At 33.7% G+C, this 26,203-nt stretch overlaps 2 protein-coding genes across 5 annotated transcripts; both read right to left on the bottom strand.

The window, feature by feature from the left end:
- Positions 1-1,618: 1,618 nt before the first annotated feature.
- Positions 1,619-8,403, bottom strand: EMB1873 (porphyromonas-type peptidyl-arginine deiminase family protein). 4 transcript variants are annotated; one of them, XM_088211446.1, is made up of 11 exons: positions 8,098-8,402; positions 7,697-8,017; positions 6,913-7,026; positions 6,727-6,816; positions 6,472-6,556; positions 6,297-6,352; positions 6,103-6,181; positions 4,523-4,657; positions 4,010-4,242; positions 2,796-2,954; positions 1,619-2,066 (listed from the first exon to the last, which is right to left on the bottom strand). In XM_088211446.1, the coding sequence occupies exons 2-11, from the start codon at positions 7,739-7,741 to the stop codon at positions 1,911-1,913; spliced, it is 1,152 nt and encodes a 383-aa protein (XP_088067572.1). In that variant the 5' UTR covers positions 7,742-8,017; positions 8,098-8,402; the 3' UTR covers positions 1,619-1,910. The 4 variants fall into 4 exon arrangements, with proteins under 4 accessions (XP_088067572.1, XP_088067571.1, XP_088067570.1 ...); XM_088211445.1 differs by having other exon boundaries at positions 7,697-7,996; XM_088211444.1 differs by lacking the exon at positions 7,697-8,017 and having other exon boundaries at positions 6,472-6,538; positions 8,098-8,403.
- Positions 8,404-9,721: 1,318 nt separating this feature from the next.
- On the bottom strand, positions 9,722-16,536 carry LOC110823216 (agamous-like MADS-box protein MADS2). The gene is made up of 8 exons (XM_022053552.2): positions 16,031-16,536; positions 11,661-11,742; positions 11,413-11,471; positions 11,205-11,304; positions 10,991-11,032; positions 10,816-10,857; positions 10,259-10,377; positions 9,722-10,033 (listed from the first exon to the last, which is right to left on the bottom strand). The coding sequence occupies exons 1-8, from the start codon at positions 16,213-16,215 to the stop codon at positions 9,943-9,945; spliced, it is 720 nt and encodes a 239-aa protein (XP_021909244.1). The 5' UTR covers positions 16,216-16,536; the 3' UTR covers positions 9,722-9,942.
- Positions 16,537-26,203: the final 9,667 nt, after the last annotated feature.

Below are 26,203 nucleotides of genomic sequence, written 5' to 3'. Positions count from 1 at the left end.
TAGAGTGTTGTATTGGTTCGGATCAAAATATATATATATATTTTTTTTAAGAAATTAAATTAAATTAAATTAAACTCCTTTAATATTATAGATAATACAATTTTCTTATTTCTACAAAATAAACTTAAAAGAAATTTAATACTATTTTCATATTTTATTTATTGCATAATCTCTAATAATAACATTGATATTTACCTAATAACTATACCATGCTTGAAAATTCATGATATTTTGTACCACCAATATAAAATTATTATTAAATATCTAAATAAACTATGATACAATATGTTATAACCTATGCTCTCTCTTGGGGGGGGGAAGCAATTTGACATACATAATTAGACATTATATTTTTTTCTAAAAATTTAATTTTTTTTTAGCCCAAAAGGATTAGCCATATTCTTTTTATTTTACCATAAGATTAATTATAGTAAACTCAAATATTTATTGTATTAAAATTTGCATTTAAAAATAAATTATTATTTAATTATACGATTAATGTTTTTATTTTTATTTTTTGTGTACATAAATTCGAGTTTTAAGTTATTTAGATTAAAAAATATATTTTTTAAAAAATAAATAAATTTCACTTAAATAAGTAAACATGTTGCCAAATAATTAAAATACATACACTTCATCAAAATTAAACTTTTTAATGAGGGATTTAACAAAGGGTTGATTGATAACCGGCCAATTTGGAATTTTAAGCTTGAGTAAGTCCATCCAAATTTGGAATGGAGTTCTAAGTTTATTTTTATGATAAACTTAGTATTATTAGAATTGTTAGTTTAAGACAAAGTTTTTTTTTTTTTTATTAGATATTAAAGTTGTCTTTGGAATAAATTGAAAACTTTTGTAAAGTGAATTGTAAATGTACATTCAATTTAATTAGAAATATGATAAATTTCTTTTAAATAATGAAAAGTAAACTCTAATTAAAATTTTATACACTATTTTTTTAATTTAATATGATTAATCGATAATATTAATTAATAATTTTGTGAAAAAATTTTATTAGCTCATAATCATGTTAAATAGAATTTGTAAATAATTCAACCGGATCCAACGTATCATGACAAATTTTTATTAATAACTAAATAAAATTGAACTTCATCAAAATTCAACACTCTACACGTTTATCGAAGAAATTCACGTTAAACACAATAAGTCATCTACTTCTCCTATAAACATCTATACTGTCAATTATAAACTAGTCGCTGAAAGTTAAATTTTCACTAACAATATTAATTATGTAAGAAAATCTTATCAAATATAAACGATATATTTTTTTTGTAATTTTTTATATGGTAAACAATATTTAATATGAAAGAGAATAATATATCTTTATCATCATCGAAATTCTCTCAAATAAAAGTGAGAATGATTCTGTACTAAATTAACTCGAACTAAGAGAACATATGTATCTAATATAACTTCTTTACGCCATAAATCTATGGGCATTGGGCATCTAAGAGAACAAGACTCACTAATTTGCCTTCAATTTAGAGGAATTATGTTCCAAAACATGAAAAATAGTTTATAGCACTGTTGCAACAAGAAAGACATTTTGTCTGTTAGTATTATCTTTTTCTCAACTGGGTTCAAGTCGATCGAACACTAGGAAAAGAATTTCTTATCTAATATTCCTTTCAGAATGGGGGATAAGGGGGATAAACAAAGAAAATTCCAGTATTACATTTATGCACTTCTATAAAATATGCATCAAACTGCATTATCACTGCAGATTCTGACACCAAGACCTTGGCTCTGATAAATCCAGCAATAAGGTAGTATATACCACAAGAGGAATAATATAGAACCAGGAATAGTAATCAAGGCATAGAAAGCTAATAAATCATGTTACCAACCACAAGCCTTTGGCTCAGGTGGTAGTGCCACTAATGAATTTCTCATAAGCTCAAGTATGAGTCATGGGTAAGATGTCCCTTGGAGCCAGTTAGAAAGTCATGCTTACTGCTAATTGGTATGGCTGGTTGCTGCTGAGTAATGCAATGTATATTTCCACCACCCAAGACAATCTCCCTTGCACCTTCAATTCTCACCAACTGCTCCATACAAGCATTATTAACAGGTTTGCTAGAAAATATAATTTAGAAGGCTGCATCGAGATCAACTATCTAAATATTAAAACAGTTGCAGGGACTAATACCCAACTGTCCGACTAAAAACAAAATTTAACCGTAGACTTGCACTATGATGTTCACTCGTAATATTATCAAATGCAGACTGTGAAATATTGGTGACCTTTTGCCATTGGGTTCCACGAGAATTGCATTTTCAGTCCATAAATCCTAATTTCTGACTAAATATACAGTGTGCCTATTCAGCAGGTATCATCCCTAAAAGTATAAGAGAACAGAAGGTAACATCTGAAAACTTAGTTGGGAAATGGTTAACACAAAAGAAAAATCATTTCTATCTGTAGACTCATATGCGCATAACCACGTAGAATGACTATCAAACATTTTGGGACTTCCAAGCTTCTGAAACATGCTACAGGTATAAAATAAAATCTCCCTGGAATATCAGATGACCACTGATTCAACTGCCAAAGTTTCTTGTGTATTCTTGCCCGATTTCCTCAAACTATCATATCCAATTGGTTAGAATTCTATTAAGCCTTTGAGCAAGGACAAACAAATAAGAACTACTGTTTGGTACACTTGTAGAATATGTTAATTACCTAAGCATAAGATGAATTAATACTCTACACTTGATTCATCCTATCATAAGAAGATAGCAAAAACACGTAATTAGCAGAAGGTTTAACTTACTTCATGTTCTGGAAAGGCTTGAGACAGGACTTGGACAGCTTCATCATCCCACCTTTTGTCCCCAAACTGCGGTGTGATAATCCCTCCATTGGCAATATAAAAGTTCACATATGAAGCAGCAAGCCTTGTACCTGGAAGTCTTGATTTAGCATCTCCCTCCTGGCACATAAACATTGAACACCATTAGATTATCATAGTAACCTTTTAACTTTCATTTACTGCACATGGTCCAAGTGTAGAAGCAATCAACCTTGTGGCACTCAATCAAGCCACGCATAAAAAAAGCATGTAAAGCTCATTCCCCTCTGTCAAGTTATTTTTTATTATTTTCTTATTATTTTTAGACAACTTGATCATGTTATATTCTCACCCACAGTAAAACAAGAGGGTTGAAGCTCATACTTACACAACCATTAAGGCTCTCATGTTAGTGGATAATGATGCCTAAGAGTATTTATAACTTAAAACTCGCATAGAAATTTGGTCAGAAGAAATAAAGATATTCTCTTGCAAGTAGCAAGTAGCAAAGTTGATGGTTAATCAGTTTTCTCTGTCATTTCACAAACCTAAGACCCTAAGCAAACTATTTGTTGTGGTCAAGCAACTCCTCCCAGTATCATTCTCCATCACACATTCAGAGGAAGGAAAACAAAGTTGAGATATTTGCAGAAAGAAATGCAGCCCCAACACCGATGAGCAAATGAGCTGCAGTAGTTGGAGCAACAACCACGACATAATATCCCTCCACTGATTTTCTAGGGGGGTGTCACTTACTTGCGTCTTTCTTTTGAGAACATTAATTTTTTTTACTTCTTTCTGGGCCAAAACTCACAATATTTGGAAATGTCTCTTTGGCTACCTTTAGGCCAGATTGAAAAGCAGTATTGATCCATTGTTACGTTTTCTTCCCTTGTTTTTTTTTCCTTCGTTTGTTCTTTTAGGAGGATGCATTATCCCCTGCTATTGTAACTTTTTATCTTCTTTCTAACAATTTTCTTTTTCTATAAAAACTTCAGAATGACAGGAGAGAGACCTGCTCCCTATAAGTCCCTACCATGCAACTATGGAAGCAAACTGTAGTCTATCCACAGACTTCATCTATTGCTAGAAGCCATTCTGATTATTATTAACAAAACTTTTCTACCATTTCTTCTAAATAGACGAAACTTAGATATAGAGACGAGAGAAAAATTCCAGTGTATCAAAATGCGTGCCTGAAAAATTCCTGCAGCTTCTTTTTCTGTCATATAAAGTGGCCCTGGCACATGGAGTTTAATTACTTGTAATTTCTGGCCCTTAGCATCAGTAGCATTGGAGAGAACAGATAAGGCTTCTACTGATCTTTCATACTGAGGATCTGTTTCATCGTCAGTCCAAGACAACAAAACCACACCAGGCTTCGCAAAGCAGCACATATTATCAATATGACCATTAGTATCATCATCACCTGTTAAACACCATAATAGATATTACCACTATATTAAACTACCTATCAATATTTATGTATTATTTCTAAGACAAAAATCAACACAAAACCCAAAAGCAAAACCAATTTCACTAAGAACAGAATCCCAGAAGTGTATCACATACTAAAAAGTTCAGCAGAATTTTATGATGCTAAAAGGGGGTGGGGGTAGAGTGTATTTAGAGAAAATATTTCATTAAAAATGCAGAAGAAGATCAAGCCTTTTACTGAAAAAACGATCAATCATATGAAAACTAAATACCATATAATCCACGAGGCAACCAAATGACCTTCGTAACTCCAAGGTATGCCATAAGCTCTTCCTCTATCTGCTCTTTCGTCAAATGAGGGTTCCTGTTTTTATTCAAGAGGCATTCCTCGGTGGTAAGGCAAGTTCCTGTATATTGAACAAGATGTGAGAAAAAAAATCCAAAGTATAGAATTATTTTGCCAGACAGTGAAATTATTCTGAAATAGATGGTCATTTAACAGGCTAAGTCCACAATTCCAGATTTGAAAATATGACAAACAAGATATATCATTAGCTAAGATTAATTTACAATCTTTTATAATTAGGTTAACTGCGAGTTTCATGCCCTAAAAACAACCTGGAACAACAATTTCAGAAAAGAACAGGTAATCTCCAATAAGATTACTTGGAAAATTACCAAGAAAAAGAATTGACTCAATCATATATGACTCCTATGGTTCACTAGTTTTAGAAATGGTAAATTAAACCTGCCAATAAAAGCATCACATCTGACAGCAATCCGTGCACTTAAATTCTCCAGTGAATCTAACTTTTACTTTTAAAACAGGAAAATACAGGACAATGTAAACAAGACATCAAGCAAGTGCTTCCCATGCAAAAAAGACATTTTATATACAAGGTCTCCAAATTCATTAATAGAGAGAGAATGACGCAAACAAAAAATAAAGGGTCCAAAGCCAACTATCTTTGGTTCTATCAGGAAAACAACATCCGTGCATTTAAATTCTCCAGTGAATCTAACTTTTACTTTTAAAACAGGAAAATACAGGACAATGTAAACAAGACATCAAGCAAGTGCTTCCCATGCAAAAAAGACATTTTATATACAAGGTCTCCAAATTCATTAATAGAGAGAGAATGACGCAAACAAAAAATAAAGGGTCCAAAGCCAACTATCTTTGGTTCTATCAGGAAAACAACATCCTCAAAAGTGTCAAAAGAAAAAGAAATCTTTAAAGTCCGATAAGTAATTCCTCTTCTTCCAAATAAAACACAAGGCAGATAAGAGAAAAGAGAATAAGAGATAACTGCTTCATTCTTATTCTTTATTTTTCCCTGAAACAAAGGGTATACTATTGAATTCCTTCTTCTAAGAAATTGCTTCCTTCTTCTCATATCACCGTGGTACCATGCTAACCTCATAAATCATCCAAACAGAGCCAGCACCATAATTTCGCAGAGAGTATTAAGAAACAGCTCTGCGTATAGGAGATTTCCTGAGAGTTATAATGAAACCAGATGAACTATCAAACGATGACCAATCAAGAGTTGTCATTATGACCACTTCTACCTACCAGACCTTGAGCAAAAAGCACTGAAGTACAATTAAAAATCCTTAGCATTAGAAAATCCCAACGGTTTAGTTCTGAGGCAACAAAATGCCAAATGTGATCTCCATAAGAAGTAATGAAAAAATTTACACCAACGGTTTAGCATATTTTTCATATGATCTTAAGTAAAATGGAGACAAGAACAATATGATCATGCAAGTAAATACAGTCAAGTAGCCGAGCTAGATACAAAAACCAAAAGGAAATAAACTACTAGTCAAACAGGGCATAAATATTCACCTTCTCCATCAACGTGGATGCTTCCACCTTCAAGAATCATAGAATGTGGAAACCTAGGGAGATGCTCAATTTCCAGAATCTAGAACCAAATTGAAAATAAAGATCAATTTACTAGCAAAGCTAAATCTGTACTACACCTGAATAAAGAAGGGATATGAGCAGTAGATGGATATGATCTATTCTGTTGCACTAACCTTCCTTGCCACAAGAAGATCAAGACTCCAATCTTGATAGCAACCATCATCAACCCCTGAATGAAGTAGTCATTAAAAAGGATTACATTTTCACATATAATATAATTTTATTTTGATATCCATCATCTGTTTACAGTCTTTCTGACAGATTGAGATTGTATGTTTTAGTGCCTACCACCCCAACTATTGAAATTCCAATCAATTCCAGCAACCGGTTGCTCTGAAGCAGCAGGATTGGATGCCTTCTTATTAACAACAAACTATGAGAGAGAAACCAAAAGAAATTGAAAAAAAAAAATTCATTTAGTTCTAAATGATATCAAGCTGAGAATCAATTCTATCAGGATTACTGAAAGAAAATATCCAACTAAAAACTCATCTATTAAATATGAAAAGAGATTAAATTTTAATGAATAAGGAAGAAGCTCACTGTTGGCCCTGTATCGCGAAGCCAAGAATCATTCATGCTCATCTCAATAACCCTGATGTTTTCAGGCAGATGGCTTCGTGCATTCTCCCACTGAGCATACAAATGAATTAAAATTGGTCAAGCCAATAACCAAATGAAAAGCATTTATGAGATTGAAAGGTTTCATTCGTTGCAAATTGTACCAACCTGAGCAGGACTTGCACAGATAGTCACAGGCTCAAATTTGGAGATTGCAATTGCAACCTTCGTGAACACTTGCTGGACATGCACTGCATTCTCTCGCCAGTTATCTAGGCGTTCCTGTTATGTAAAAAGAAGTCTCATCACAAAAACCAATCTTTATAACTGTAATTTTACACTTGGTTAAAAACTATTTTAATCACATCCAATATCCTAAATTTTACAATTATATATTCATATTACCACATGTCAAGAAAGAAATTATAAAAATATATCGCATGAATTAAGCGTAAAGCTAATTTAGAATTACAAAGATATTTTTATTCAAATTTTTATCTTATTTGTACCGTATTCCTATTTCTAGGTCATAAATTTCGAATCCGAAACCAACTCAAACAATCATAAAACCATCTACTTGTCCACCTATGAAAGCAGAAAAATATGGCCTTTTAAGGACAGAAAGACATCTAAAAACATAAAAGCTTCATTACCCCTCAAGAAAAGATATCAAAATTTTGGCCAAACACATTCCGGGAATCGATCTCAATTAAATTAACAACTCACTCGAATGTTTTTGTAAACAAGATTAATTTGAAGGATCATATTAGGGACCTAGAATCTTCCCCTGAACTTTATTGAATTGTTGATTCAAAACTGTACCACAAGCCCACACACGCATATATATTAGGTATTGCATCAAGTGCTCATTTTCTTTGCTAAGAAATTCAGTAACCAAACTACTTGTCCGTGGACTAATATCAAACATCTTGTACTCATTTTCCTTCGTTACCCGAATAGATTCATGGCATGTGCCTTCTTCTCTAAGAAACTTCATGATATGTGACACGGGAACACAAGTACGACAGCAATTTGATTAGGCTATAGAGAGAGACAAAGAGAGAACATTGCAGCTTATCGAAGTCGTATAAATTCTCTCGAAAACAAGGGTATGATTATTATCGAAGACATAAACGAGGGAAAATCATCGAACAGATGGATAGCATTCGAATTGATCTGACAACAGAATCCTTATAGACAAAACCAGACGAAACCCGTCGCCCGACAGAGAGAATCCATGTCGAATCACAAACTGCAGAAAACCCCATCAATCCTGAGTGATCAAGATCACTGTTGGGTACAGAATTTTGAACAAAACATGCAAAAACCAACCAATTCGATTAGCATACTTACAGGCCAACCCATCCAGCACCGAGAATGACGCTCCCACTCTGCAGGCATGTGATATCCACGCGCTGCTGGGGTCCCTTTAATTACCATTTCTAACTCCTCCGACTGTCTCTCGCTTTCGCCGGGCTCTCTCGATCTCCTCCGCTATGAAGAATGGATTGATGTTGACGCCGTCGTTTTGGTCAGACGCAGTCCACGGAATGAAGTTTGCTGCTTTGATTATTCCTGCCTGACGGCTGCATGTCCTATCTCCAACCAAGTACTATGAATCTGAATCTGCTTCGTCCTTCGGGATTTATTTATTTATTATCTTCTCAGCCAAGTCTGTCGACATTTGGTTTTTTTTTTTATAATAAAATTAATTAGATTTTCCAATATAAATATTAATTTTAATATTGTTCAAAATAATATTTCTAATAGTAAAAAATATAGTTTATAGGTTTTAGATCTCTTTATAATTACTTAAATTAGTGTGAAAATTATAATTCGATTCATTTATGCGTAATAAATATGGTAACTCATTACAATAAATCATTGAAATTAATATTAAAATATATATTAATATTTTATTTAAAGTGATCTTTAAATATTTTATACGATAAAAATTATAAAATGGATATTACAATTTTAAAAATTTTAATAATTCAAAAAAATTTTAATTTTAATTAATTTTTTTAATAAATTTATATATTTATTAATTATGTGATACATATACATCAATCATAATATTTATTTAAACAGTGATATATATAAAAATATTATCCGACTTGAATATACAATCTCTTATTGAAGAAATAACGTGTCAATTCTTTAATTAAAAAGTGATTAGTAATTAAATTTTTTTTACTATATTATTTATTTCAAATATGTTATAAATTTATGTATTTGTGTGATTTTTATTCATAGTTTTAATATTTTAATTATAAAATGATAGTAATTATATTTAATTTAAGTATTTTTTATAAAAAAAATTAGATTAAATTCTTTTAACTGAAAGAATCTAATAGGAATAAAATATTATTTTCTCTAAAAAATATATTAAATTTATTAAAAATTAATATAATTTTATTAAAATAATTATATTAATAAATTTAAATTTTAATTTTATGGAATCAAACATTCAGATAAATTTTATATTTTTATTAAAATTTAAATTCATAATTTTGAAATAAAAGATGATAGTTTAACTATTAAATCACAGTATGCACGTGGTTAAGTTTTAATAACCTCCCAATTCGTGTTCTCAAATGAAATTAGAAATTTTATCTTAATCAATTTATGATATACTATTCAATTAACTAATAATATATCCTACATATGCATACACACACACACACACACACATATATATATATATATATACGTATATATATATACATGCATGAAATGGTCGAACCATGTTTGTACCCTTCGACCGAGCCAATCCCTAGGCATGTGATTGTGTCTACATCACACACACACATATATACATACAAATATATACACACACACACACACACACACTCTTCACCTTGATTTAATCAGAAGGTACAATAATTCATCTATCTATTCTGACCACATAATATATGAAAAATAAAATACCAAAGTAAATTACTTTTTTTTTTTTTTCTCAACAAATTTCTCCAAGTAAAAAAGAGAAAATTTATCAGAAATATAATTAAAAATATCAGCCATGTTTTAAGTCATTACAACATACAAACATATACTTACTTACAGTACATACATATAGTAACTGTCTTCAACAAGCAATAGTTACAAGCTTTATAAAACTGATCACAACCCATAAAAATGAAGTGAAAAATTGAAACACCATTAGCAAATTCAAGTTTGATGCAGAATAACAACAATTCAAAGCATCCATCCAGGCATACTGAATCCACTAACATTTTGGTTATGACCTGCAACAAAACTTACCTCCTCTGTTGCCAATGGATGATATCTGTGATTGAAAATTTAAATACAGAGAATCAAAGATAATTAATCCGGCTTTTCAAAACATGTTATATGATGTGTATAAATTTTTAGTTTACATCAGTTTGAATCGAACTCATAATATAATTTTTTTATCGTAAATAGTTGGAAACTTAAATATACAAGTATTTCATTTTAAAAATCATGAGATCACATTAGTTGTTGGTGGTAATATGAAGGAAAAAATGGTTACCCAAAAGAATTTGTTTGCAGGGGATAAAAGAAGCCTCCTGAGTTAGCCGGAAGGTGAACGCTTTGGCAGCTGGGTTCCCAGTCAAGTCGAATTGGGAATTGTGAGCTACCTTCCTCCAACTGGTAATGACTCGTTAATGGAGATAATTCAATAGTTTGGGATTAATCATATTGGAACAAAGCATTTAAAGTAGTGTAAAATATCACCAAGAGAATACAGAAGATGATATAGTATATAGATCTAATAACTGTAGCAGCTTGCTAAGCAGACCATTTTTTCAGCAAAAGCTACTTAAAAGTTTAGGATGTATCTTCAAAGAGTTTTACATCAGAAAAATGGCAATCTTGGGTTGCCATAATGAACTATCTCTAGTTAACCTATACCAGGTAGAACAGTTAAACCAAAAAAGAAAAAAACTCACGTTAACATAATTTATAACAAGTTCATTTCTGAAGAATACCCGGGCAGATCAACAATCATCGCAAAAACCAAGCAAAACTTCAAGTTTAATCAAGAGAAACCTCAACTGAAAAGTTATTTTTACAGGAAAAAGTTACCTTCTTTCTTAAGCTTCTATTGGCTTCCAATAAAATTTGTTCCTGCACCAACAAATAAGGCTGTGGGTATTGACAGATACTTACTTTTTGGCACAGAAGCGTATCCTAACCAGGCATATATATGTATTTATATATATAGACACACACTCGCACACACATATTGATAGACACTTACCCTGTTCTGGAGATCAGCTAACTGACCGATCATGAACTGGGTCTGCGACAGAACAAAAAAAGAAGAGGAGAGAAGTGCAAATGTTTAGACAAAATTGATAGTTACTTAATGAAATTAAATTAATTTTTTATAACCCTAATGAATGGTTCCATCAACTATTTGTAAATCAATAAAAATTAGATTAGTAAGAATAAGGGGTTGTCTACTTTCTTACCTTTGTTGATCTGATCTGCTTTAAAGATGTTTCGAGTCGATGCTCTAGCTGCTCAAGCTCCTTCGTGTCTAATGGAGCCAGATCTTCCCCAAGAAGATTTCTGTGTTATTGAAGATCAAGAAAATACTTAAACTAGCAAAAACCAACTTCAATGCATTGATTTCAGATATAACAATATTAATTCCAAGAAAGTGAATGTTTAACTTACCTTTGAGACCTTTGTAAAACATCAACTCTTGCTTTCAGCTTCAAGTACTCTTGGTAGCTCTGCATCCCACGATGCTTATAATTATTTTCTTCTGGTCTCATGATATCACTATGAAACTATATATATATACACACACACACTACGACTAATATGTGAAGTCAGAGAATGTTTGATCAAGTATAGAGTAAACAGACTCCATAACTTTATCTATTTCGTACTTATTACAAATAAAATTTCTTGTTCTTTACCTGTATCTCGTGGACTGGTTGGTTCGGAATTCCTTGTGCCCCATAACTACATTGATAATATTTTTCAAGCATTTCCACCATGCTTATAATTGGAAGAATGTGAAAATAAAAAAGTGAGTTTAGTAGTGAAACATAATGGAATTAGATAAGATATGTTGAATAATGTAATTAATATAATTAATAGGGAAAATTAATTGGTACAATTTTGATATGAACAGGAAACCCAACGCTGGGGCTGGCTCAAACTGTGAAGAACAGATTTGTAAGGTACTGTATTGGGGAAGTGCTACTTACAGTACCTCATATTAGTTTAGTCATTTCCAAAAATGAATTATTGCAAAAAAAAGGAGTGTCAATGAGAATTGGGAAAGTGTGAATAGTACAGCACTACCCTTTTCCTATACATACATATATATATATATACACACATATATTATCTTTACCCTTGTTTTGAAACTATTTTAGATGTAGAGCTAAAACCACAAAGTACCAATCATAGTACTAACAAATTTTATATAAGTTCAATCCTACCAATCAAAAGCTATTCTACAATAATAAAAATATTATAATAAATAATTTTATTCACAAAATATTATTTTTTTTAAATTTTTTTCTAAAAAATACTAACGATTGAAGAGTACTTGACGTGATGATTTAGATACTATACAAGTGTTGGGGTTTTGAGTTATTATTATTGTAATGTATTAGATATGTTTTGTGAATCTTCATAGTATAAAAGTTTTCCAAGTTCATTAATTTTCTTTCTTCTTACTGGTGCAATTTTGAACTTTATAGATTTTGAATTTATAATTGTGATGCGTGATTTTGATGAAGATACTAATTGTTTAAGCGTCGAAATTGTGATACATCAGTCGTATACTAAAACATATGTGATTATTAATTTCATATAGAAATTCAATCTCGTACCACAACAAATTAAGTTTGCAAGTTTTCAAAACTAATGAGTTAATTTAAAAAATTATTAGATCAATGATGTTTAACCTCAACATTACAATTATTATTAAGCAACAATCTAAACATAGCAAGATTCACTTCATAAGTTGTATTAGTGGTTTCACGTATTGCTTCTCACTTTTTTCAATAACATGTTCTTTCAAATGTGTTTGTAATCCAACTTAAGATTAATAAAAATAAAAAAGAAAGAACTTACTAAGGTTCAATAAAAATGAGTTCAAATAAAAAAAATGATTTGATTTGAAGAACCATTTAATCTTTTATCATATTAGAGTTTTAATCAAACTCGACTATCAACTATTTTGATACTATTGATAAAAAGAAAAACAGTAAAAAAGAGAAGAGAGATAAAAAAAAGAAAGTAAAGTCAACTAAAGATAACATTCTATTTAATTTAGTAATTCATACATTACAATATCATCTAACTCTCTTTCATAGTTTCAAGGATTAGTTATCTAAACTAACCTTTATAATATAATCTTATTCTACAACCACGCATTATTATGTGTCATTACTCAATTACATGGTGATTTACAATTGAACAAAGAGATCTAACCGAATTATATAAAGTACTTAAACTGATTGTGGGTGAGGAGGGCTTCGAACCCCTGACACTGTGGTTCGTAGCCACGTGCTCTAATCCTCTAAGCTACATGCCTCATTCTGTTTCTAGTGGATACAGTCCTATAAGTATCCTAAAAAAAAAGAAATATTTCCTCTCCCGATCCATTTCGAGTTAAGAAGATATGAAAGTGTTTTCCTCTCTATAAGAACGGTGCGTTCCAATGTATGAAATGGTAGAGAAGGGAATTCATAATTAAGATTTTGAATGAGATGATTTTTTATTTTTATTTTTTGTTTTCTTTTTATATTAAAAAAGTAATAAGAATGAGATGTGCTAAGTTTTTTATCATTCTAGCATCAAGCTATATTTTCACTGGACCTCTCCTACATCATCATCATTGCAGTAGAGTTTAACCACCAAGTTCATGATAGATTGGTGTTCTTCCTCGACACTTAAGACACCAGAATATCGAATCATAAATAAAGAAAAGCATATTAATTAGTGATTATGAGGCTTTAATTATTGATTGGAAGGGACACCAAAGGTCTCTACCCTTCCAACTCTTTGACAGATAGAGAAGGACGGTGGAGCTTTTGATTTTTTTCATATTGTTAAAGAATTAAACTATAATTTTTTCGTGTTGTCAAAGAGTTGAACAATGAAATAAGAAGGTGAGTGTCTGATCGAATTGATCAGGTCATGTAGGAACAAAGTTCAAGTCTACCGATCTGTTAGAATGTCTTAGTTGTATATTTCACCGCACTTTCACTTTACACTTATCATAATGATAAATGGCTCGTCTCGCTGTAAACTTCTCTTAAATTCTCAAAATTTATGTCACTTTATCCCCTACTGGGGTAAAGAACTCATTAATGTACACGCCCTCATAACAATAACATACTTTGGTTCGGATATTTATTCATACAATCTCAATAAAGAAAGAAACATTTTTATTGCTATTGTGTTAGCTATTAAAATTTGATACGTCTGTCTAGGAATCAATCTTGGTACTAATCCATAACTATCAAAGTCAAATCGTGATAACCTAGTAGTCAAGTTGTTCTAAAGCAAAATTTGGTTTAAAATTTAATGTAAGTTTACATTTTAGATATTATTTATATTCAAAAATTAATTGAGTTGGTTGGAGAATTTTCTGAAAATTTTTTAAAATAGAAAAAAAGTTTCCTTAAAATCAATGGATCCACTGAATTAATCATGCAATCTATTTTACTATATTAATTGTTTTTAACGTGCTTAACGAATTAAAAATAATTTCTATTATATATATATATATATATTAATGTATATATAATATACTACAAGTTTCTTTACCAACTTAAGTTTTTTATTACATTGAATTACCTTAAAAGATCCAAGTGTTAGAGTTTTAAAGTTTTAATATTGATTGTTATTATATATCTTAATTATAAAAGATTAACTGAAAATAGGTAAGTTATATTCGTGAAGAAATTACATATAACGTATATTTATTACACAAAATATATAATTTTTTATATCAAGATTGCTAGGTGACTCACCACTTACAAACTAAAACTAAAAACTTCCATTTCAACACACTAGCTACATGAACAAGAAAAGATAAGCTCTTTACAGGAGAAACATATGTCGATTGCTACATTTTCACCAAGGAGACATGCAACACAGTCTGTATAGCTCAGCACCAAATAAGTAGATCCTCTCACCATAACTTCCTAAACCAAATTATACCGTTTATTTCTATTACTGGTTAAACCTAGAAGGTTATCAAGCATCACTACTACTAACCAGTCTTGATTTATTAGCTTTTCCTCCTTATTACGAATGAGTAAGAGTTTCGTCTTTAATTCAATTCCAATCTGGCCTGGATGAGGTACTAGAGAGACCGAAATCTTAAAATATATTCTTATTAGTTCAAGCTTAGATTAGTCGCGAAAAAATTACACAACTAGTTAAATGAGATTAAAATTAACAATCGGGAAAAAGAAAATCAAGGTGGAGTTCTAGAAAAATAATAATGAACTTCAAAAAGAAACAATCTTAGCCAAAAATAGGTGGTCTTTAGATCTATTCAGCTTTGAAGGAAAAGCAGCTTTCTCTCTTTCTTTCTTTCTTAATTCCTCTCTGAACCAGTTCTTTTACAGCACAACAAAGTGCAGAAGACTGTAGTCACTGCAAAGCATCACATCTCAGGAACAAAATCTTAACAGTAAACCAGTTTTTGTTTAATTAGCGGTTAATTATGATCTAAAGTCTGACAAACAAAAGGGTTATCTGGCTTAAACAAGCATCTCCTTTGATCTTCATAAATTGAAATTGACCTAATAACTGGGTCAATAATACTGTAAGTCACTCAAAGAATCTGTTTCTATTTTAAAGTAAAAGGAGAGAGAAAGAAACAAGTTCCTTATCTTTGCTCTCTTTACATATATCCACACAGAGATAGTATAGATCCGTAGGTTAAAAAGGTGGTAGGTAAGTAGCGAGTTCTTAATTTCTATATAATCTTTTTTAAGTCTGTTCTTTCTAGAGTACTACTATTCCATTACCACACATCAGTTTCTGAAGTCAGGAAAAAGAAAAAAGAAAAAAAGAAAGATCTTCATATTAATGAAGAACAGCCATGAAAGACCCTAGATTTTCTCTCTCTCGCTCTCTCGTGTGTATATATAATAAAACTAATCAAAACCAATGAAACCCATTACAAATATTGGCACAAACAAAATAAGATCTAATCCTCATATACATACACATGGGTGAATATATATAGACAAACACACACACACACACATATATATATATAGAGAGAGAGAGAGAGGGATGAAATGCATACCTAGAGCTGCTACAAAACTCATAAAGCTTCCCACGGTTAGAAAAGATGATGAGAGAGATATCAGCATCACAAAGAACTGAGAGTTCATAAGCCTTCTTGAGCAACCCATTTCTTCTCTTTGCAAAAGTTACTTGCCTGTTGATTTTGTTCTCTATTCTCTTCAGCTCAACTTTGCCCCTTCCCATAATTCCTCTGACAAAAACCTAAAAGATCACTGATTAACTCTCTTTTCCAATCTTGGATAAAGGGTGAAAGAACTTTTGAACAATCTCGATCTGTGGTTTACCAATAAGGATTTATACTAATGGAGGAATGATAAAATATAGGTAGAGAGAAAAATGGAAAGAGTTTTGAGTGAGATCTTGAGCTTTTATGCTGTGGTTTATATTAGAAGTTTTAGATGCTCTCATTTCCTTTTTTTCTTTTCTTTTTCTTTTTTTTGGGGGGGAGTGTGATTAATGGGTGTGTATGTATATGTCTATACATATACACACACACACACGCAGAGCAAAAAATCGAACATTTGTTTGTCTGGTTTTAGGGCTTAACCTGTTAAAGAAACCCAAGGTTTTTCACTGTATCATCCAAAGTTGTATGCATGTATTTTAATGCTTTTCTTTGATCAGACTTATCATTAACTAAAGTACTGCATACATTGTTACAGGTTGAAAATATGTCTACTGTCTATATATAAACGTATATATTCAATATTTGCTGATTACCTACTATATATATGCACATATATTTAATTAAACTTCTATCATCCTGTTTGTGTATATGTATATATATGACATATTTTAAGGAGGAGGAGGATATGTAGGGACTGCTGGCCTCTTAGCTAAATTCTTTTTGAGTTAATCTCTAGATTATTAAACTCATTTTTTTTTTTTTGTTTCATTGATAAATTTCTACTCAGTACAAATTTATCATTTATATATATATATATATATATTGCCGCAATTTAATTATACAGAATTAACATATGATACAAAAAATAAAATTTAGAAATAAATGAGATTAATTTTATAAATTCTTGAAAATAAGTAAAACATATATTGAGTATTGTATTTTTATTTAATGTATAAGCTTTTATAAATAATTAGCGTTTGCAAAAATTGGTAAAAATACAAAAAAAAAACACACATTAACAAAATTTAATAAAAATATTTTTATAAAAATGTATTAAAAAAATACAAAATAAATTTTATTGCAACAAAAAAATAATTATATTTTTTTTTAGTAAAGACTAAGAAAATATATAAGTTAACTAATAAAATAAAATGGGTCACACAAACACCTCCATGACTATCCCTTTCATAACCAAACACGTCAAATTATATCTCCATAACCAAACACGTCAAATTATATCTCCATAACCAAACACGACGTATATCATAAACTGATTTAACAAAATAAAAATATTCAAACCAAACACCATCTTTAAATGCAAGTTCTTGTCATTTATGTTCGCAGGTTAATAAACGTACCAAGTTCTCCATTCCTTCTTCTTTTCTTTTTTCTGGTCATTTGATTTTTTTAACACGTGACAATTATAATGTTCTAATGAGAATATATACATATATGCGTGCGTGTGTGTGTGTGTATGTATATGCCAATTGTTTTATTGATTGAAGGGGACAAGATGGGATTGAATGAAGTCATGATAGTGGGTAGTTATTTGTTGCCATCGTCGTACAACAATTAGTTTAATGTATTTAATTTAGTCACTAAGAAAGATAAAATTTTAGCATAGCATAAAATTAATTTAAGTAATAAAGTTAGTTTAATTAATCACAAGCATGACGTACGTACAATTGTCTGTTCTAATTACTAATCAAACCTCAATATATATGTGTGTATATATATATATATATATATTAAATAATAATAATTGAAAAAGATAAAAGATTCCAATCTTGTAACTTGTTGTACTTATGAAATGTTACATCATTGTCACTACTTGGTACCATATTGATTGTTTTTTATGTTAAATCATTAAATTAGTGACTAATGTTTAAGTACTTACTTGTTACAATTTAATTTTAATATTATTTTGTTATAATTTAATTTTTTATTTTTTTTATTTTTAATATTAAAAATTAAAATATTTAAGTTATATTTAAATATGCTTAAAAATAATTAATAATTAAATTTAATCAATGAATAAATACACTAATACTTAAATGAACGCCGATGAAAAAGAAAAAAAGCTCAGGAGCTGTCAAAGATCAGTGGCCGTGAGCAATGACGTGTCATCTCGTGATTGGCGAACACTCCATACAATCTGAAGGACACGCGTCCAAATGGGGTTAGCCTAAGAACCAAAGGGTAAGATGCGGTTGCTGTCTGGGTATGCTGACACGTGTCCTCAGAACAAGATATTGCTTGTGAAGAAACAAAGTGAAAATGTGTAATAAAAAGTTAGTTACTTATGACAAGGATTTAATTTATTTGATAATCCAATAAATAAATTTGTACTGCGCCACCTGACGTAAATTAATTGATTAAAAAAGTTGTACATCACGTTTCAAATCATTATATTTGTTTGTAATAATATCTGAAACCAATTATATATATATATGTATTATAATATTCAAAACACCAAAAAGATGGGTTTATTATAAATTGATAGTAGTGATATTATAGGATTTAATTTATTAATATATTAATTAAATTAGTGAAAATAAACTTATGGGTAAATGTTTAATAAACAAAACTAAAATATTAATTGATCTTAAATTTCTTTACAAGTGATTTTAATAATAAACTATTTCATTTTAAATTAATATATATATATATATAAGCCTAGAACAAAAGTATATATATATATATTGAACACTATCAAGATTTCCCAATAAATTTGTATCTCCCAAAAAAATTCCCCATCTACCAATGACCTAACTCTCATATTTTTTGAGAAACAAAAGTAAAGTCAAAAGATATATGGGAGAAAAGGAAAGAACATGAGCAATTCATGGAGATTATACAAATAAAAATGGCCATATATGGATATATATATATATATATATTATAATGTGTTCATGTATCTACTTGACAAATCTAAGTAGATACATGTTCGTGGATCTCTCTCTCTCTCTCTCTATATATATATATATATATATATTCTGATTTAACCATGTAGATAATGTAGTCATCAAAACTGCCCTCCATTGTCAAAATAATTTTGCCTTGTGGTCGGCAAAGATGTCAACATTGCACATGCATTATTGCATCTACTAAAAGGTAAACACAAATGAAGTAAATATATATATACATATATATATATATTATAAAGATATTAATAATAAATTAACATAATAATTTAAAAAAATAAATAAATTTATTCAACAACAAAATATAAAATTAATAAATATGCACAATGACGGTATTATTTAACTAATTAAATAATTAGTAGAATTTTTAATAAGACAATTCTAATTTTAATTTCATCCAATATTTAAAATTAAAAAGATAAATTTTTTTTATAAAAAAAAGTTCATGAAAATTTAGGAAAAATCATTATTATTTTTTATAAAAATAAAATTTTAATCGCAACTCCTTATGTAACACCCGGGGTCGGTGTAATACCCAGATCTGAAATTTAACGCGTGATCAAATTTTAGTATCAAAAAATAAATAAAAATTATTTTTAAATTAATTTAAACTTAATTTTATTAAATTATTGAAAAAAAAAATAAGTATGGATGTAATTCAAAGAAATTTAAAAAAAAAAGTAAAAATTTGAATTCGTTAAGTGTTTTTAAAAGAAAAATTAAAAACATAAGGTCAAAATGATAAATATAAAAAGTTCGGTCACGTAGGACTGTTCCGTCAGCAGCCCCGACAAACCAGAGTACGACGCGTGGCAAGGCACGCTGATATCGGTGCCACACGGGAGGTCAGGCGGGCAATCCGCGTGCCTCGCGATTAGACAACCCAAAATCAATCCCGCGCGTGTGGACAGTTCAGATTTATTTTTCCCTTAGGTGTAATCTGTAACACCCCGTTTTTTTTTGGGCATAAGATAAAACACTCCTATGACCTGACACGCAAATCCCATGTTAATTCAATCACACGTAAGAGAAACTTGTCCACAGTTCCTTATTCCAAACCCAATATATGTACAATTCTACCTCTACATCACATAGCAAAACTATATCATACATCTCCAATAATCAGTATCCATACTAAAACAACTTTTACAAACTACCACACACCACAAATAAAACTTGTGCCCTATGGCGCTAAAGACTGGGCTCCGTAACCAGCAACCCGGATCCCGACTCCGTCCCTACTCCATCTGTTAATGATGATAAGTGAGTTCACATAACTCAATAAGATAAAAATCAAGTTGCAGGTGTAGTATGCAGTGACAAGAAATTCAAAAATGTCTATATGCAATTATCCTACCCAACCCAAATCAAACTGTAGAACTTCCCTACAACTAGCCATCAAGATCCTACCCCAAAAGAACAGTTCTGGTTATCAATAGCACACACACAACAACAATCCAATACCTCACGTGATCAACATCGGCTACCCATACTCACCACTCTACCTCTGACCTTACCAGGCCACACACACACACAAATACTATTACCTCACGTCACTAATATTAGCGACTCATACTCACTCCTCCCCCTCTCGACCTTATTAGGCTACACACACACACAAATACCATCATCTCACGTCACCAACATCGGCGACTCATACTCACTCCTCCACCTCTCGACCTTACTAGGCCACACACACACAAGTACCATTATCTCACATTACCAACATCGGTGACTCACACTCACTCCTTCACCTCTCGACCGTACTAGGCCACGCACACACACAAGTACCATCATCTCACGTCACCAACATCGGTGACTCATACTCTCTCCTCTACCTCTCGTCCTCGTTAGGCCACGCACACACACAAGTACCATCATCTCACATCACTAACATAGTCGACTCATACTCTCTTCTCCATCTCTCGACCTTATTAGGCCACACACACACCCAAGTCCCATTTTCTCACGTCACCAACATCGGTGACTCACACCCATTCCTCCACCTCTCGACCTTATCAGGCCACGCACACACACAAGTACTATCATCACACATCACCAACATCGGCAACTCTTGCTCTCTCCTCTACCTCTCGACCTTATTATGTAGCGCCCGGATCGAGAAAAAAAAAGCCACGTCGGCAGCCACGTCAGCAGGCCCGGTCAGCAGTCCCGGCCAACCGGGGCCTGCCACGTGGCAAGACCACGTCGCTCCGGAACGGGCCACGTTGGCGATCCGCGTGGGCGCGATCGGACGGCCCAGATCAATCGCGCGATCGAACGGCCCAGATACAATCGCACGGACGGCCCAGATTCAATCAAAAACGAACGGCCCAGACTAAAACAAAATGGACGGCTGAGATCAAAAGGCAAGGGGTTATAAATAGAACCCCCACACCAGACCACAAACCCTAGCCGTCTGCCGCTCGCCGGAGAAGACGAACCAGAGGCCGACCGCCGCCGCACCGGGGAAATTTCCGACCGCCGATCAAGGTAAATTTCATACCCCCGACTCGTTTTTCCACGCTGATTCTTTCTGTGGCCAAATCGAAGCCAAAATCCCGGCCAAACGGCCGGAATACGCGGCCGAAGACCAGCGGCGCCGCCGCGCCCCCTCTCAGTTTTTGCCTCCGACGAGGCCCTTCCCGGCCTCCGTTTGATGCAATTTTTTTATCACCGTGATCACCATTCTTTTCTCTACAGGTTGACCGGAGCCGAATCACCAAACCACGAACCTCGCCGGAGAGCCGCCGCACCCGAGAGCGCCGCCGCCGGTAAGCTCCGCTTCTCCGTGATTTTTTGGCCCCCCGAGGGCCCTAGGGTTGTTTTCTCGCAGGGACCGATGCGAGTGTGGCCGAATTCGGCCGGAAACGGCCGAAAACAGCCAACCCGAGGCGAATCGCCGCCGTGCCGGAGTTGCGATATTGGCCAAAAAGGGGCCCTGAGCCTAATTTGAGATTTTTTGGAACACGTGCAGGTACCGTTAGTGTGTTTCAGTTCCCCGGGAAAAATTCAGGGAAAATTAGGGACGGCCTGTAGGCGCACTGTGAATCGTATTCGGATCCCGAAAACAAGTAAGGACCCCTCACCCTATTTCCTATCACGGTATTAAAGTTCAAAATGATAAAACGGTATTTCTTGAATTAACGCATGTGTGAAATTGCTTAAGGTTGCTAATGGAGCCCGAGTCTAGTGTGATTGATGATTTACTGTTATTTGGCCTGTTTTACAGCTTTAAATGCATTATGAGGTTTGATGTGTTCATTTTCTAGTTTCGAGTGCATATATTACTGTTTTATTAATTATGGGTTGAAAGACTGAAGAACTGATACTGTATGTTGTCTGTTTGGCATGAATTACGATTTGCTTGTTTAAATGTGAATTGATGATGCTTATTGAGGAAAAGGAAAATGAAAGATTGTGTAGACTGATAATTGTATGATGGGGTCAGCCTGACTAGATATCCTGGGAGATGGTGGACGGACCGGGTCCGTAGGGAACCCTACCGGGATTGTGGTCTCACATGCCGGACGGGGTATGGAGATCTTATGGTTTTGGCGCCCATACCGGATGGGGTATGGGGACGGCCCGTTTCACCCTCATACCGGACGGGGTATTGAGGTTTATGGTTTTGGCGCCCATACCGGACGGGGTATGGCGACGGCCCTGGAAACTGATTATGAATGTTAAAGGTTAACGGGTAGCGGGACCCCTATGGACCCCCATGGATACTAGTAGGCTGGTAAATGAGAAAAGGATATGTTGTATAATGATTGAATTACAAAAGGCGTGATAAGTGCTATGTTTTACAGCTTATATTATTCCATGATTGTGATAATGTTATTGTTTTCTTATATTGTTTCATGAATACCACCGAGGTAAGTGGATGGTAAAGGTTTTATCATAAATAAAAGGATTTGTTGTAAATCATGCTCCATTGGTCTTTTGTGTTTTTCTACCCACCTTTACCTCCGTGACGGTGAGATATCGTGATGTTCTTACTGGGCTAGTGTAGCTCACTCCTTATTTAACCATTTCAGATCAGGAAGACATGGTTCCCGAGCCCGTTCCGCAGGAGGACGACGAAGGGGATGCCTAGAGACTCTGTAGTCATACTCATAGTTTTATTTTCGAGTTTCTCTTTTAGTTAGTTTAATCTTTTATATTTTAAGTACGTTTTTGGTTTTCGTGTAAGGGATGTTAACTGAAATTTTGATCTCGCTTCCGCATTTTATGTGTTTAAATACTAATTTCATTTTCACATTTCCGGGGTCGTTACATATTAGGCCACACACACACCCAAATACCATTGCATGCATACGGTGGTAATGATCCCTCGCCCACCTCCAAATTTACAGCAGCTATAACAACATATTTTCCACCACACGCCCACACTACACCACCACCGACACGCCCCTACTCTCCCATCCTAAACCACACACTACCATCTCCTCCTTTGTCATCCTAATCCCAATCAATTACACTCTCCGCCCCCTCCAAACTTACCTCCCCCAACTGTTATGTTACACCTCCTCCCTCATCCGAATCTCATCACACCCCGATTCCTATATTCGAGTTCCCTCCCTCGCACAATCCGGTACTCTTCTCTCACTCACAGCCCTCACGCCCCACTTCCCCTATTCTTCTATCTCCTCCCGCTTCTTTTATTATTCTACCTCCCTAGGGCGGTTCGAAGCCTCCTGACTCACTCCATCTCAATCACTACACTCACCCCTCCCACTGGACGTTCACCGAATATGTCCCCTTCCGTTCGCCACTCACTTCGTGCCTCAACTCACACACACAACTCTCCCCGTCATCTTGGATCCCCCCACACACACTAGATTTCTCACTCACTCTTCCTCTCATTGGCCCTCCCTCCGTGCTCCTCGCACCACCTCCATTCTCCCCCACGGGTTTCCCGTACGCCCCAAACATCGCCATCCTCTCGCTTCCCACGGCCTCCTCCGCAAACGTGCGAAATAATCACACACTCTACCGCCTACCTCCACCTCTCAGCTCCGTCACACCCCCTATGGACTCCGTAACCGACAAACAATTCACAACTCACACCACACGAATGCAACTAAAATTTTCACCGTACCTCCCGTTTCCATCTTCCTTCCTTCTGCCGGTATTGTCGTCCGTCCGCGACCTCCTTCTCTCTTCCTTCTCGCTCCCCTCCGCTCCGTCTCCCTTCTCTCTCTTTCTGGAACCTTCCTTCTCCTCCTCTTTTCCTCCTTCCCACTCTCTTTCTTCTCTGCTTTTCTCTTTTTTTTTTCTTTATTTCTCTTTTTTTTTCTCACTTTCTCGACCTCTATTTATACCCTAGCAGCTTACTCAAAACGATGTCATTTTTTTCCCATCCCAAAACGACGTCGTTTTTCCCCCTTCCAAAACGGCGTCGTTTCCTATATATACATTCTTTTTTTTTCTAGTCACTACACAATCAGATAACTGAGATTAATCGCGATATACGGTTCAGATTCGTTTTCTCTTTAGGCGCTATCGAACGAACAAAATCAATCGCAATGGATGGTCTAGATCAATGCAGGATGGTTATAAATATTTCGCATCGTATGGGAACCCAAACCCTAGCCGCTAGCCCCTGCCGAAGAAGAAGACCAGGCACTTGAGAAGGAGGCCAACCGTTGTTCGCCATCGCACCAGAGCCACCATCGACCGCAAAAAAGGTAAAAATTCTCCCTACCTACTTGAAATTCGATTCCGAGCACCCACATAGCCAAATCGGAGTAAGAGGGATGGTGGATGAGCCGAAAATCATGGGCAAAACCCAACGGAGCCGCCGTAGCCAAAACTTTGAATTTCCTTCGATGAGCCCCTTCCCGATTTTTATTTCACGTAATTTTTCGATCATTGTATTCACTATCCTTTTCTGTGTAGGTTAACCGAAGAATGACCTTCAGCCGCGAATGAGGACCGGCAGAGCCGTCGCACCTGGTGACCCCGCCCCCCGTCAGTAGGTTTGGTATTTTTTGTGATTTTTTGACTAACTGAGGTCCCCTAACGTGTTTTTCTGCAGAAATATGTCTAAAGTCAGTAAAATTGGCCAAAACTGACCTGGCCAAGCTGGACAACCGCTGTGGGAGACGGAGACGGAGTCGATGTCGGAGCACGGTGCTGCCACTGTACCAAAACCCTAAAATTGGTCGGAAAGAATTTTAGACATCGATTTTGGCTTTTTGGGATATTTTTAGGTACATGACAAGTGTTTTGAATTCTGTAAGAAAACTTTAGGGAACCTGGTACCTGTTAGGAGGTGTGGTAGATAGTACAATATCTCGGAATACCGATCTGGGTAAAGATCCCTCACCTTATTCTCCGTTACGGTAATTTGAGGCTTAACGATTTATAATTTTGTGTTTTATAAAAAAATTAAAAAATCCTAAAAATAATTACAAGTTACTAGAGGAAGGAGAACCAATTAGTTCACAATTGCCTTAATTTCATATTTACTTTTTTGTACTGTTCTATTTGTTTAATTTTTATATAGTATATGTTCTTAATTTATAGTTTTAATGGTCCTATCGATTTATCTGGTTATTTTTATTATATAATATCAGCATGAATGTAGTTTAATTGATTTATAAATATAATATGAGATATTAGTATGTATTTATTAGTTATTTATTGATAGAAATCTGTATGTGAAAGACTTACTGGGTACCTATGAAAATGGTGAATGGGCCTGGTACATATAGAATCATACCGTGAACGTTACGTCAGTCCGATGGGGCTGGGACGTCCCTTACTAGAAAAGTTTGGGAGATATGGTTCACCCTCATACTATACGGGGTATCGAGGTGATAGAATATTTGGCGCCCATTATCGGACGGAGTATGGGGACGATCAGTTAATTGTAAAATTAGATATTATGTTCACGAGTAGGTGGGGCATCTCTATGAACCCCCAGGGATACCAGTAAGCAGCTAAGAAACGAAAGTTAACGTCTTTTGTTCTCTTATGCGTGAAAGTAAAAAGTAGTATGGATATGGGTCTTCGTAGGTTATTTTTGGTAAACTTGTTATAGTAAGTATCAAACAAACGTCTTAAAGTTTTAATGTATTTAAATAAAGCATGGGCTCCATTAGTTATTTTC

Source organism: Carica papaya, chromosome 9 (assembly GCF_054855325.1).
Source record: "Carica papaya isolate Zhongbai chromosome 9, ASM5485532v1, whole genome shotgun sequence".
In the NCBI taxonomy this organism is placed as follows: Eukaryota; Viridiplantae; Streptophyta; class Magnoliopsida; order Brassicales; family Caricaceae; genus Carica; species Carica papaya.
Note: the sequence above shows the minus strand (reverse complement) of the source record. Positions and strands in the feature narration are given on the sequence as shown.